The sequence below is a fragment of the Ursus americanus genome, chromosome 12 (assembly GCF_024610735.1).
Source record: "Ursus americanus isolate L20-20 chromosome 12, mUrsAme1.1.p, whole genome shotgun sequence".
Taxonomy (NCBI): domain Eukaryota; kingdom Metazoa; phylum Chordata; class Mammalia; order Carnivora; family Ursidae; genus Ursus; species Ursus americanus.
Genome location: NC_142138.1, coordinates 23,421,736 through 23,435,830, shown reverse-complemented (window position 1 = coordinate 23,435,830; position 14,095 = coordinate 23,421,736). Strand labels below are relative to the sequence as shown.

At 44.2% G+C, this 14,095-nt stretch overlaps 1 protein-coding gene across 2 annotated transcripts in view; it reads left to right on the top strand.

Annotated features, from left to right (window-relative positions):
• The window catches only part of WLS (Wnt ligand secretion mediator), a 145,299-nt gene that overhangs the window by 114,865 nt on the left and 16,339 nt on the right, over window positions 1-14,095 (top strand). The window contains exon 12 of one of the 2 annotated variants that reach the window (XR_006780437.2): window positions 13,616-13,790. Coding sequence is in view for 1 of the 2 variants with exons in the window: in XM_045802048.2 (XP_045658004.2) it covers window positions 13,616-13,662 (47 nt within the window). In the remaining variant the exon portion in view is untranslated. Of the gene's footprint in view, window positions 1-13,615; window positions 13,830-14,095 lie in introns of those variants that run through there. The other variant, XM_045802048.2, reaches the window with a different exon arrangement.

Here is a 14,095-nt window from a genome sequence, read left to right as displayed (position 1 = left end):
CTGGGAGTCTGCGTTTCCCTCTCTCTCTGTCTCTCCCCCTGCGCATGCTCTCTCTCTCTCAAATAAATAAAATCTTTTAAAAAATGACATAATTGTATGCCAGTGAAACTATCTGAAACTTTTCTTTGCAGAAAGGTTTTGGGCTACTGTTTCAATTTGTTTCATAATTATAAGGCTATTTAGATTTTCTATTTCTTCTTCAGTTACTTTTATAAGTAATATTTTTCCAAATTTTTTTTTCATTTCTTTCAAAGTTTAGGTGTAAATACTTTAGAGTATTCTATTACCACCTTTTAAAAACTTCTGCCTTTCTGCGGACATGCCCCTTTGTTCATATTCATACCTTCTCTCTTTTCTTCTCAATCTTACCAGAGATTAATCTATTTTTATAGTCTTCTCAAAGAACTTTTGCTTTGGTAGTTTTTCTCTATTGTATTTTTGCTTCTTATTACACTAATTTCTCTATTCTGTCCTTCCTTCTACTTCACTTGTGTTTGTTTTACTAGAAAATTGGGTTGATTCAACACTTTTCTCACCATTAATTTAGAATTTGGTTTTCTTAGTTGTAATGTCTATTATCACTTGTTCACTTGACTTCATTTTCTAAAAGTTTGTTGCTATTATCTTTTTTCATATTCTGCTCATCCTTGTGGGTTTATATAATTTTAAAAAATCCCTTTACTGCCGTCTTAATGGGTTTGGGGAAAGGAATAAAGTTAAATGTATGTGTTCAATCTACTATTTTTATCTGTAACCTATGATCGTTATTTATTAATCTTTCTTATCTTCTATTTCTCCCTCAGATGCATCCTGTTTAATTTCTTCAATTCTATCTTTCATTTCACTCATTCTCTCTCCTTCTGTTTAACCCATCTGGGTTTTATTTGAATAATAATTTTCTTTATAAAAGTTATATCTAATTCTCTTTGAAATCTCCCATTTCATTTTTGATGGCATCGCATGCTTATTTCTGTGAGTTTACATTCTATTTAAGGATTTAATACATCATTATTTTGCATTTGTATATGATTATTCCACTACTTCAAGCTCTAAGTTAGGTGTTCTTTGTTTCTTCTTCCTCTCCCTCATAGTGGTTTGGTCTCTTGTGTGTTTGGTTACATTTTCCTGAGAGCTGATATTTATACCAATGATCTTAATCAGTGAAAATTCTAGAAAGCCAAAGGGAGAGAGCTTTCCTCTAGAGAGGCTTTGCATTTGCTCTTTCTCAGAGCCAGAGGGTGCTACCTACCTATTAAAAACTTTTGCCCCCTGCCAGCGTCCCAGGCCTAATCTGTCTGCCTGGTTACTTAGCTTTTGACTGTGGTTTTAACATCAGCATCTGCCAGCAGGGCCAACTGCTGTGAACTGCGGGTGAACTGCTTTCACCTACACTTATCACTTCCTGCTGGGATAGGGTGCTCAGGGGAAGAGTCCTATATTTCTTCCTGAAAGCCTGGAAATCAAATGAAAAGTATGTTTTATCAGGTTCTATTGGTCTTAGAGTAGCAAGCACTCCATCAAACAGTTTCCCATAGTGCCAGAATGCTCTTTAATCCTATTGGATTCGACTACATGGGGATTTAGGTGAATATGCCCAAGACAGAACTTACCTGATCTTCACAATTAGCTCTACCTCCCCACCGGTGCTTGAATACCTTCAAAAATTCCCATTTCCATCCTTTATATTCCTTTGGCTTTTCTCCAAATTCATAGCCTCTTGGTGGTGCTAATTTTTTCAGTGATACAAAAATCCCCCCCGCCAGTTTTTCAGTTCTTTGACTTCTGTCTTTACCTTCTCCAGAGAAGAAACCTATAGACCTGAGCTGTCCAATATGTTCACTAATTCCATGTGATTATTTATTATTATTATTATTATTATTATTATTATTATTATTATTATTTTAGAGAAGGGGAGAGAGAAGACTGGGGTGAGGAGGGGCAGAGGGAGAGGGAGAGAGAATCTTAAGCCCGCTCCATGCCCAGCACAGAGCCAAATGTGGGGCTCGATCTCATGACCCTGAGATCATGACCTGAGCCGAAATCAAGATCAGCCACTTAACTGACTGAGCCACCCAGGTGCCTCCCATGTGGCTAATTAAAATGAAGGAAAGTAAATTCAGTTCTCAGTGAAAAAAAAGAAATCTCAAAAGAGGAAGATTCTAAGTGACTCAGTTCCGCCAATTGATGGATTCCTTTGAGTTCAGCTAACTACTCTTTAACTTAACTGCCCACCTTGGTCCAATCAGTCCCAGTGGAGAAGGAAGTGGGAGGGGGGATCTTGTGTAGACTAGAGCACATGCGGGGCTGAGTGGTAGAGGTGGGTACTCTCTTTGAGGGAGGAGGGAGGCAGCTGGTGGACATTTCTAATATTCCCTATGACCTTCTCTGGTCCTCAAGACAACCCTGAGACATAAGCATTAGTATCCCCATTAATGACCCTTTTAGAAGTTGAAGAATCTGAGACTCCGAGGAGTGGAGGGAGTTAAGCAAAGTTGCATAGTTATTAAGTGCAAAAGCCAGGATTCAAAGCCAGGCCTTTTTTACTTTAAAAATGAGCTCCTTTTCCAGTAAGCTGGGAACATGCCCCTTTCAAATGATTTGGGAACTGGCCATCCGGAGTTTTCTCCATCCCAGTATAGAGCTTGTCGAGAAGCCACTCTTCCCCTGTCACATACCTGCCTTACCCACAGCACGGAGCTATCAGTGGGACCAAGTGAGAGGATGGAAGGCAAACAGCTTCAAAGTACACAGGTGTTATGTACATATAAGGATTATTATACCCATTTTCAAGATTGATAAAAGTCCGCATTGAACTTAGGCTGTGGAGCTTGTCAGGACGACTTTGGCGTTAGTGTTGTTTCCACCAAAAGTTCCAGAGCCGGGTATGGAGGGCAGAGATGGTTCTAGAGCTGGCTTTCTGCAAAACTGCAGGATGTGCCTTCTTCTGCATCAAGTTCACCTCGGAGCCTGGGCTTCGAGTCAGGCAGACCTGGGTCCGAGTCCCCGTTCTGCCATGTTCAGCATTGTGCCTATGGTTGGGTAAATTGTGCACCTGTCTCATTTTCCACCTGTGTGAAATGTGGGTGATAGAATAGTACCTGCCTTACAGGTTTGCCATGAGGGTTAAATGTTCCCCCTCCCAGGGCATACCAGGAAATGTGTGAGGCTTGTTTGCTCTGTCATAATGTGTGTGTGTGTGTGTGTGTGTGTGTGTGTGTGTGTGTACATGCGCGTGCATGTTTATATGTGTGTAGAGGCCTCAGGCATTTAATGCCTGAGAAACACTGAACTCTTCTGCCCTGAAATCTGGCATTGTTGAATGGCTGGTGGTGAGTTCCTAAATTCACCAAGTTTCTGGAATAGAGTTTGGATTAATTTGCTTCCTGGATGAAATCAAGTCACAGCCCACTTTCCCAGGTCTAGGGGGTTGGGTGCCAGAACCTGGAGGCCACTGGGCCTGGGGCTTTACCTCCTGCCCAGAGATGCTGTCTTTGTCCCTCACACTGCCTTTTGGTGCAGTCAAGCTGCAGAGCTCACACAGAGTCTCGGGAACCCTGAGGATACTATCGTCCAGCCATACTTTCAAGGGTCCCTTGTGGTCTCCGTGCAGCCAACCCCGCCCATCCAGACTCAACATCTTGCTGGAGATGCATCTTGTATCTCCCCTGACTCCCCTCCCGGCCCTTGGGGCATGTCGCCTTATACTAGCGTTTGCTCTTTATGAATGGTTCTAAATGCCTTTTAATAAACCACTCAAGAATGTATGTATTATTGATGTATCTATGTTTTAAATACAGAGCATTGCTATGAGAGTGACCATTAGTTGTTTTTAGCTGGGATTTTTCCCAGACACAAATCTGCATCAAGGAATTCTAGAATTTTAGAGCCATGTACTTGGCTTCCTTTAGCAAAACTTGGACTGCAGTGACCAATGTTAAGTTTAAGGTCATTATTCTGAAAGAAAATGGTAGAAAAATGATGGCATATTACCATCTTTTCTCTTTTCTCACACCTGTTACCTTGACACCAAGCCCATGCGCGTTCCCGTTAGACACTGAAGACATTTTTTCCTCTTTCCTACTGAAACATCTTTGTACACTCCTCTGACTTTCAGTGTGGGGTCCTGATCTGTGTCCATAGATGCAGACTCAGAAGTCAGTCCTGTCTCCCACTCCTATTTCCTTAGGTCAGACATAGTCCGACTCCTTGCTCTAACGCTGAGGGTACTCACATGCCTACATTCCAAGAAGCACGTCCTTTCTGGATTTCTAGTTTTGCATGGCAGCTAGTTCCTTAGTAAATCTTGAGCAGAATTCAGAGAGACAACTGGGATCCCTTTTTCTCTGGGATTTGGATTTCCTGGGCCCAGGCCCCCTGGACAGTGATTTCTGCCCTCGTTTCCTTGTTCGGAATCTGCGAAGTCGCTACTCATGACCATTTATTACTTCCCGGACTCTTTCTCTACAATGAGGCAGACTTTGGTTATGGCTCTGCGGCAGGCAGATAAACTAGACTTTCCACAAGAGTAATTGAATCAAATGAGAATTTAGCACATGTGTCCATTCTAATAGACCTTGGAACTCTTTGTTAAAATAATTAAGTACAGAAGTACTAGACAATGTGAGAGGACTCTGCAAAGGATAGACGCTCAGGTGGGAGATCTTGTTCCAAAATCCTAAACCATTACCTCTCACAAAGGCAATATATTACCAGGTAACTTAACTATGACGCTTCAACAGATTCAAGAAAGAGCAGAACTCCACAGCTCCTGCCTTTCCTCCAACTTTTCTGTCAAGGAATTGGAAAGAGAGAGAAAAGCCATCGATAAAGGGCAGGTTAGACATTTCGCTTCATTAAACATGCTGGTCTGGATAAATTAGAGTTCAGAAAACTGGACCATGCAGGTGAGCTTAATTAGCCCCAGGCAGTGACCTCCTGGGGCCTCAAAAACCAGGAGAGGTGCTAAAGAGCCAGAGACAGGATTGCACTTTGATTTTGGTTTTCATCACAGAGAGGTAAACAGTCCCTGAAATCCTGAATTTTGGAATGCTGATGCTGAACTGATGAACTTGACAATGGAAGTAGCCAAGGGGCCAGAAGGGGCCCTGGACACTCACAGACCAGTCGAGCTGGGGCGGGGGGCTGTGTGATGTTGCACCAACAAAGGTGAGAACTATTTGGGGGTCTGCACTGGTTACCAGGGTCCACCGTGAGTCACCAGTGGGATGCACCTGCCACAAGCTAATGGAAAGCTCAGCCGTGGGCGTTTCCAAAAGAGGGTACAATGCCCCCCCGGAGTGAACACACCTGGCCACATCTGGAACACAGTGCTCTTTCATTGATCTGGATACCGTGGAAAGAAGAGTTTAATATGACATTAACCCCGGGCAACAGGGTCTGCAGTTTGATTTTGGTTTTTATCACATTGAATTTTTTCCCCTACTGTTTCTACCCTCTGCCTGAAGGTGGGAGTCTCCAACTGGCTGGGTAGTCCTGGGCCCTAGAACCAGCGTGGCTTGCTCAGTGATGGGCACATAGGACAGAGGCTGAGTATGTCTCAGGCTTATAAACAAGCCTCGGAACTCAGCCAGTCAACTGCATCAAGGAAGGAACCCATTTTAACTCAAGATAAGGCAGATTTGGTGACCGTCTCGGCTATTTTAACACAGATCTGACTGCCTTGGGAAAGAGTCCCTCATCGCTGAAAATGCCCAAGAGCAGAGTGTGGGCAACCCTCTGATTACGGATGTGAATCAAGAAAACGATCGGCAGAGGGGCGCCTGGGTGGCGTGATCCCACGGTGCCAGGGAGCCTGGATCGGGTTCCCTGCTCCGCTGGGAGCCTGCTTCTTCCTCTCCCACTCCCCCTGCTTGTGTTCCCTCTCTCGCTGGCTGTCTCTCTCTCTCTCTGTCAAATAAATTAATAAAATCTTAAAAAAAAAAAAAAGAAAGAAAACGTTTGGCAGAGATGATGCCAGTCTCTCTTCCAAATCTGACATCCTACATTTAGAACACCCTGCGTCTTTTTCTGATGAAGAAACTTCCCAAATAGCTTTTTCTTTTAATGTGGAGTTAGCAGCCTTTTATGAATTATGATTTTAGGATTCCGAATCAATTTTACTTATTTATTTACTTGTGCTTTATTTATTTATTTTAGTTTCACGTTTTTATTTAAATTCCAGTTACTTAACGTGCAGTGTAATATTAGTTTCAGGTGTAGAATTTAGTGATTAATCACTTAAGTACAACACCCGTAATGCCCATCCCCCCACCCTCGCACCCACTTCCCCTCCAGCAACCTGTTTGTTCTCTATAGTTAAGAGTCTCTTTCTTGGTTTGCCTCGCTCTCTCTTTTCTCTCTTTTTTTTCTCCCTATGTTCATCAGTCTTGTTTCTTAAATTCCGCATATGAGTGAAATCATATGGTATTTGTCTTTCTCTGACTGGCTTATTTTGCATAGCATAATACCCTCTAGCTCCATCCAGGTCATTGCAAATGGCAAGATTTCATTCCAAATCCATTTAAAAATGAAAAGTCCTTGTAGACGTTCTTTAATCTCTCCCTTCCACTTCAGGCGCTCCCCCCTCCCCGCCCCCACTCTACTCTGACCATCTGATTCCTAAGTGGCGTAGGAGGGACTGCACTATATTGTCTTTCTAGCTTTCCCTGCCCGCTAAAGGACGCCATGGCGTTCCCTGTAGCTCCCTCTTTAGTCCCTTTGGCTTTCTGGCAAAGCAGTGGAAAAAGCCCCTTAAAAGGACTGTGTCCAAATCGCCATGGAAGCCAATTTGTGATTATTCCCTCCTCCTCACCTGCTTCCCAGTCAGCTCAGCCAAATCCTTTTGAAACAAAAGCACAAATTAGTGCTAACTTAGGGCAATTATAGGATTTACAAGTTAAACATATTCCCATTGGTTTCCCTAGCAACCATCTCTGAATCACACGATGAGCTAAAACTATTGTTCTATTTAATGGAGTCCAATATGAAGAGAAGCCCAACTATATAACTCACAGTAAGTGACCACCCAGGTGTGGGCCAAAAGAGCACTGGGCATGGGGCAGGAGACCTATGTTCAGCTTCTAGGATCTTACCCCGAGACACTGGGGGTGATGCCCCCAGCAGAGAAAAAGGGTTGGAGCACTGCCAGGGTGAGAGAGGCTCAGATGTTTCTGAGGGAGTGAAAGCAACAGGCAGAGAGCGGTTTGAGGCCAGGGGTCTGCGGGACAAAGCCGAGACACCGTGAGGTCTGATGGAGAGCCCGCTGCCCAGGGCTCGGGCCGTGCTGAGAGCAGCGGGGCAATGGAACAATGTCCAGCAATGCACTTCACTACGCGGCCAGCACCTTGCTGGGGTCTGGGAGGCTGGGCCAGGGGCCACGGGGTCTCAGCTTCCCACCTACACAGTAAGGGGCTTGAGCTGTACCATTTCTCTGGCTCCTTCAGCTCTTTTAAGTAGTGGACTTCTCTAGTTCTGGGCCAATTAAAAAATGTCATATTTACAGTCAAACAAAGACGAATATAGCAGCTTTATTGGTGGTCATGTTGGAGCCCTCAAACCGCACCTGCCACCAAATGACCTTCAAATGGCACTGCCTTGACTGAGTCCGGACCCCCACGGGGGCAGATTTGGGGCTACGGCCCAGATGCATGGGGGTGGGCAGCCTCGAACCCGTGAATTCTGGTGAAAGAGACCTGGCTCTCTGGACCCTAAGCTGGGATCCAACTGTTTTTCCCACGGGAAAGCAGCCACAGTGACAAAGGGCTCCAACCCGTGTGCAGCCAGCCTGAAAAGAGAGCCTGCCACTCAGGACTTCCCCCGTGAACGGGGAAGAGAGGTCATTCCCTCCCGTTGGAGGAAGTGAAGGGCAGGTAGAGGCATGGGGACAAGCTTCTTTCTAATGCCCTCAAGAGGGCAGAAATTCCTGTTTTGTAGACTGGCAAGAATGCAGGAGGAGTGAACGTGGTTTCCGAACACAGGGAGGGAGCTGTGCAGTGGGTTACTGAAGGCACACAGCTGGCTCTTGGTGGATCCTCCAGCCTCTCCTTGCTCCCCAGAGAGCAGATGTCGGGCCACGCACACCTCTGCGAGCCGAGAGACTGCAGCTCCCAGAAGCCATGAAGAAGGCATTTACTGGCCCTCCCTCCCCCCACAGGTCCAAGTCCCTTTGAAAATCAGAGTCTGCAATAAGACATTTCATGTTTTTCCAATGACAAAGTGGAGCGGAACTATTGAGTTACTGAATTTTTAAGGGTATAAAAACACTTTAGTAAGTTTTCTAATATTTCCTGCTATGACTCAATATAGTTTTATAATTTTCCTGGTAAAAGAGAGCACGTGTTTGTAAGTATGAACTTTGCAAAGCCCTTTGCTGCCAATCATTCTGAGCTGTCACTATGGGAGAATTCATCCTGCTTCACTGCCTTTCTGGATTTTTTGTACAATATTTCAAATTCTTCATTTAGTACATAATAATGGCAAGCCCTGTCATGTATTATGTCTAATGAATGAATATTTGTCTGGGGGTCAGAGAGGGAAGACAACACGCTCGAGAACATGCTGCAGCGAGAGGGCGATTTGGATCCAATCCCACGGCCATGCTCTTCTTGGCACTGCTGCTCATGGGCCTGGAGCCACTTAGCATTCGGCGTCTTTCTTTCCAGACATCCCCGTGCCCCCCACTAGGTAACTGGGTTTGTGGAGGAGGAAGACATGGAAATAAAACCTTTCTGGGGTGGAATAACATATGGCTTCAACTTTTCAGAGAGCGAAGGAAAGATCTCTCTTGTGGTAGGTTGCTGACACCCAAAATAATCAGAGCAATGGTGATAACATTTGTTGGCCCCTGACTCTGTGCCCTGCATGGTGCTAGGTACTTTACATTATCTCGCTTACTCTTTACAGCAATCCCATGTTACAGAGGAGCCAAATGAGGTAGGGAGACTCTGAAGTAACTGTGTGCAGTTTCAACTAGAAAGTGGAGCAACTTCACCAGTCCAGATAGTTTACTTTTAAATTCTTGCCAAAACCTTTGCCCTCTCCTTACCCATCCCCGCTCCTACCCAAAGTTAGAGATTTATTTAAAGGAAATCCATGTTGAATTTGCCTATTCCTTAAGAGTTTGAGTTTATGGATCACTCACACTTGATTTATTTCGTTCTTTGCTCTCTGTACTTAGTAAGAGATGGGAGTTTGAGGAGGAAGAGGATAGTTGGGAGAGGGCTAGATTTGGGAGCTGTAGGTGCTCTGGGTAAGAGAGATCACAGGCCACTGCTCTGCACCCCAGGCCAGCTCTAGCCGTGCTGTATTCAAAGCAGCAGCAGACAGGAGCCAGAGACTTGTATCCTCCACTAACTTAGCTACGTGAGCTTGGCCACGAGACTTCTGGTCTCCAGCTCTAGTTTTCCTGCACTGTAGCAGGTTGGAATGGATGAATGATGTCAAGTTTCCCCTTAGCACCCAAGCTAGGTAACCCAATCCTACATCATTCAGCGAGAGAAACTGCTAGGAAAGGCTGTGTTTTCTCTGAGCAACGATGTTTGCTTTTTTGTTTGTCAAATGCTTGGATAACACACACACTGGCTCCTATGTACTGCGTTAAGCACCTTATTACATCAACATCCCTAATCTTCTAATAGCCCTACGTGGTGGGTATCATAGGTGTTCTTAACTATCATCCTGTTTATAGGCAAGGGGATTGAAGCACATGGTTGTTTACTCAAGGTCCCAAAGCTAGTAAGAGTGAAGCCAAGTTGAATCTACGCAGTCCAGCTCCAGAACCCATGTTCTTACCCTGTTTTTATTTCAGAGACAATGGAATCTGTAGCTGATCAAATGTCCCTCCCGATAACCAGGTTACTTCTCACCTTTAGCAAAAGTGCAAGCCCTGCGAATGTGTGTTTGAGGTACCAGGTTCACCTCCAGCTTCACCTGCCTGCCTGTGTCTCTCTGACTCTTCACCTTGCCGGATATTCCCCCCTCTGGAGATGTCTGTTTATAATTTACCAAAACATCCTTTTTGGAAGATGATGAGAACATTTAAGATGATTCAGCGATGCGATGCGGAATCCTCGTATGTGGCTTGTGGGACCCTCTGGAGCCCGCACTGTGCTCGCACAGGATTTGGAAGAGTGGGAGTGAAGGGGGCCGCTCTGTCTTGACGGGAACTAGGTACAGGTTCTCAACGGAGACGGCAGTGCTCCCTGGGGGGCGGGGGGTGTTGGAAAATGTGTTGGGTGTGGGGAGACTGGTTGCCACAATATTTAGGGGGTGCTATTGGGATTTACTGGACAAGGGACAAATCTGCTGATGTCCTACCATGAGGGAAGCAGCCCCACGCAAATTTTAAATGCTTCATATAGGTAAAACAAATCTCTACACTGACCAGCCTAGCACCTAACTCCATTTTACATATTTTTAAAAGGATGTTTTTCATGGTTCTAATATATACTGAATTTTCCAGGAATGCAACTCCCACATAAACCAAGGGATGATTGTACTTTGTTGCAGAACTTGACCAAGAATCGATCATCACTTTGAAATATTCCATCATCAGTGACACAGCTTCTGGTATTTGAGTCAACAACACATTCCACCGGTGTCAGCCTGCTTTCATAGCTGTCCCGTTCATAACGATTCTATGTGTGTATGCACACAAGCATGCTCATTTAGCTTTTATCTCAAAATGTGCAATATAAAGAAGAAGTGTCAGCAATCAATGTTATTTGAGTATTGTCTTATGTCTCTTACATCCAAATTTTCTTGTTGTAAGTAGGAGCAAGCATCTGCCAATTCATTATGTCTCTCATGTAGTCATGCCTGAACACGTAAGTCCAGGTTGAAATACATACACTTTTTTTAATGGAAATATACTTGACATACAACATCAGTTTCAGGAGTACAACACAGTGATTCAACAATTCTGTACATTGCTCTATGCTTACCATGAGGAATAGAGTCACCACTGTCACCATACAATGTTATTACAGTATCATTGACTGTAATCCCTATGCCGAACTCTTCATCCCTGTGATTTATTCATTTTACAAGTGTAAATTTGTACCTCTTAATCCCCTTCACCTCTTACGTCCACCCCCCCAACCCCCTCTCTTCCGGCAACCACCAGTCTGTTCTCTGCATTTATGATTCTGTCTCTGTGGGTTTTTTTCTTTCTAAATTTTTATTTAAATTCTAGTTAGTTAACGTACAGTGTAATATTGGTTTCAGGAGTAGAATTCAGCAGAATTCAATACATACAACACCCAGTGCTCATCATAGCAAGTGCCCTCCTTAATACCTATCATCCATCTAGCCCGTCTCCCATCTACCTCCCTCCGTCAACCCTCATTAAGAGTCTCTCATGGTTTGTTTCCCCCTCTCTTTTTTCCTCCTTCCCATATGTTCATCTGTTTTGCTTTTTAAATTCCACATATGGGTGAGATCCTATGGTATTTGTCTTTCTCTGACTGACGTCTTTCACTTAGCATAATACACTCTAGCTCCATCCACATTGCTGCAAATGGCAAGATTTCATTTTTTTGATGGCCGAGTAATATTTCATTTTTATATATACCACATCTTGTTTGGGGTGCTGGAAATGTCCTATTGACTATGGTGATGGACTATATTGAGACACATGCTTATGATTTGCACACTCTTTTTTTTATGTAAGATACATTTCAATAATTTAATTCAATCATCAGCACTGCCTTAATCAGATTAACCTCTGGAAACTGTTTGTTTACACTACCAGTTATAATAATGTCATAGTTGATGTGACAATTTATGAGCAACATTGATGAAATAAAAGGGGGAAATTATCCAAGATTAATAATTACTAATAAAAGAATTAAGTTGAACTCATGGAAAAAAAGCTACCCACAGAATATAACCTGAAACTTTTGAAGAGGGTAATTCAACAAAGACCAAACACCTTAGAAGAAGGCTTCTTGGGGCTCCTAGTGGCTTCAGTTGGTTAAGCAACCAGTTCTTGATTTGGGCTCAGGTCATGATCTCAGGGTCGTGGGATCGAGCCCCTCATTGGGGCTCTGTGATGGGCACGGAGCCTGTTTAGGTTCTCTCTCTCTCCCTCTCCCACTGTACCCACCCACCCCCGCTCATTCTGTGAGGTTCCTCCTGGTTCATACCCAACCTATATATTCTCTGGTCCAGGTGACACTTTTGTTTTGTCTTAATCTTGGACTACATGAGGGCAGAACACTTTGAACACTGACTGGCCAAGAGCAGAATGGAAACATCTCCAAGAACACAAAGCTGCGATTTGCCGTGATTCATCCCGAGTGAATGCGGCCCTCTGAGAGCTTTGTTGTAAGAAGAACACACTTGCCAGAGCCCTTCTGTGTGGCCACAAGCTCCCTCATCTACATGTGGGATACGGAGATTTGGGTTTTAATATTTAATCTGAGAGTGCATCTTAGTAACTGGGCTCTTTTCCTCTGAGAGGTTTTGTCTTTGCTGTTGCTGTTTTTGTGCTGTATAAGAGAAAGGCAAGGAGGCAGGGAGAGATCTCATATCCCTCGCCCGGATTTCAAGACCCTTGTACTCCTTCCTTAAGCTAACTTCTCTAACCTATCTCCCACTGATCCCTGGGTGGTGCCTATTAACCAGACAGAAATCACCACCGCAAATACTGTGTGCTTTTTGTGTCTGAGCACCTGTCTGCAACTCGCCCACTTATTCCTGCCTGGATGAACCAATTCTGCCTGCAGGGCTGAATTCAGTGCAGCTTCCTCTGAAAGGTTTTGCTGACTAGTTGAGGCCCCTGTGCGTGTTCTTCCCTGTGCATTCCGACGGCTACATATCGACCCTATTTTCCATACTCTCAATCAGAATGCACGGTCTGCAGAGGATCTGTCAACCAGTTTTGGGTATGAGTAGCTATTTATGAGCTGTTTGAAGGTGGAAATACTGGAATTTCCCACATCAGTTGTTTTTTTCTACTTTGGAAGTGCATATTATATAAAGAGGTGCAGTGCACTATGTTAAACACTCATATACATTATTTCTTTGAATCCTCATGAAAATCCTAGTAGGTCAATGTTATTATATACTTGCCCAAGGCTATTCTAGAAACAATAAATTGCAGAGCCCGAATTCAAACCCAGCTCTGTCTGATTCTTCAGGATGTGCTCCCGCACAGAGCTGCTCACAGATGTGGGGAAGTTCAAGGGTGTCAGGGTTTAGGCTGGCTGTGGCATCCAGTCTGGAGAGAAGCTGGGTGAGAGGAGGCTGCGCCTGACCATGGAGCTGGGTCCATGTCAGATGAGTGCATCCTGAGCGAGAGCTCTGTGCCACAGGCAACGGGAAGACAGTACGTGTGAGCGACAAGGCTTCCGTGAGCCATGTGGAAATACAAGGCCCGGTCGATGCTCATCAGTTTCAGAGCTGGTAGAGCACAGAGGCTGCGAGCACAGAGTCTGGAGCCAGATGCACGCATTTCGGTCTTGGTCCCGTCACTTATGAGATGTGTGACTTTAGACAAGGTACTTGCCCTCTTTGAGGTTACTCTCTGCGCCTGTTGTTTTCGTCTGCAACGTGGAGATGACGGTACTTACCTCACAGTGCTGGTGTCAAAGCTGTACTCTTCCTCTTCAAACAGGACCCCAGTCTCGTTATGAGAAAAAACATCAGACACGCCCTGACTGAGAGACATTTTACAAAGTATCTGACCAGTACTCTTCAAAACCGTGAAGGTCATCGAAAACAGGGAAAGTCTGAGAAGCTGTTACAACCAAGAGGAAAGTAAGGAGACATGATGACTGAATATAACGCAGGTAAGTAACCTGCATGGGATCCTGAGACAAAGGACATTAGAAAAGAAAATGAGGAAATCTGAATAAAGAATGGACTTTAGTTAAAAGTAACATACCAATATTGGTTCATTTATTGTAACAAATGTGCCATTTTAATGTAAGATAGCTATAAGAGGAGAAACTGTCTATGAGATATATAGGAACTCTTCATGCTATCTGTGCTGCTTAATTTTATGTGTCAACTTGGCTAGGCCATGGTACCTAGTTGTTTGGTCAAACACAAGTCTAGATGATTCTATGAAGAAATTTTTTAGAAGTGATTACTG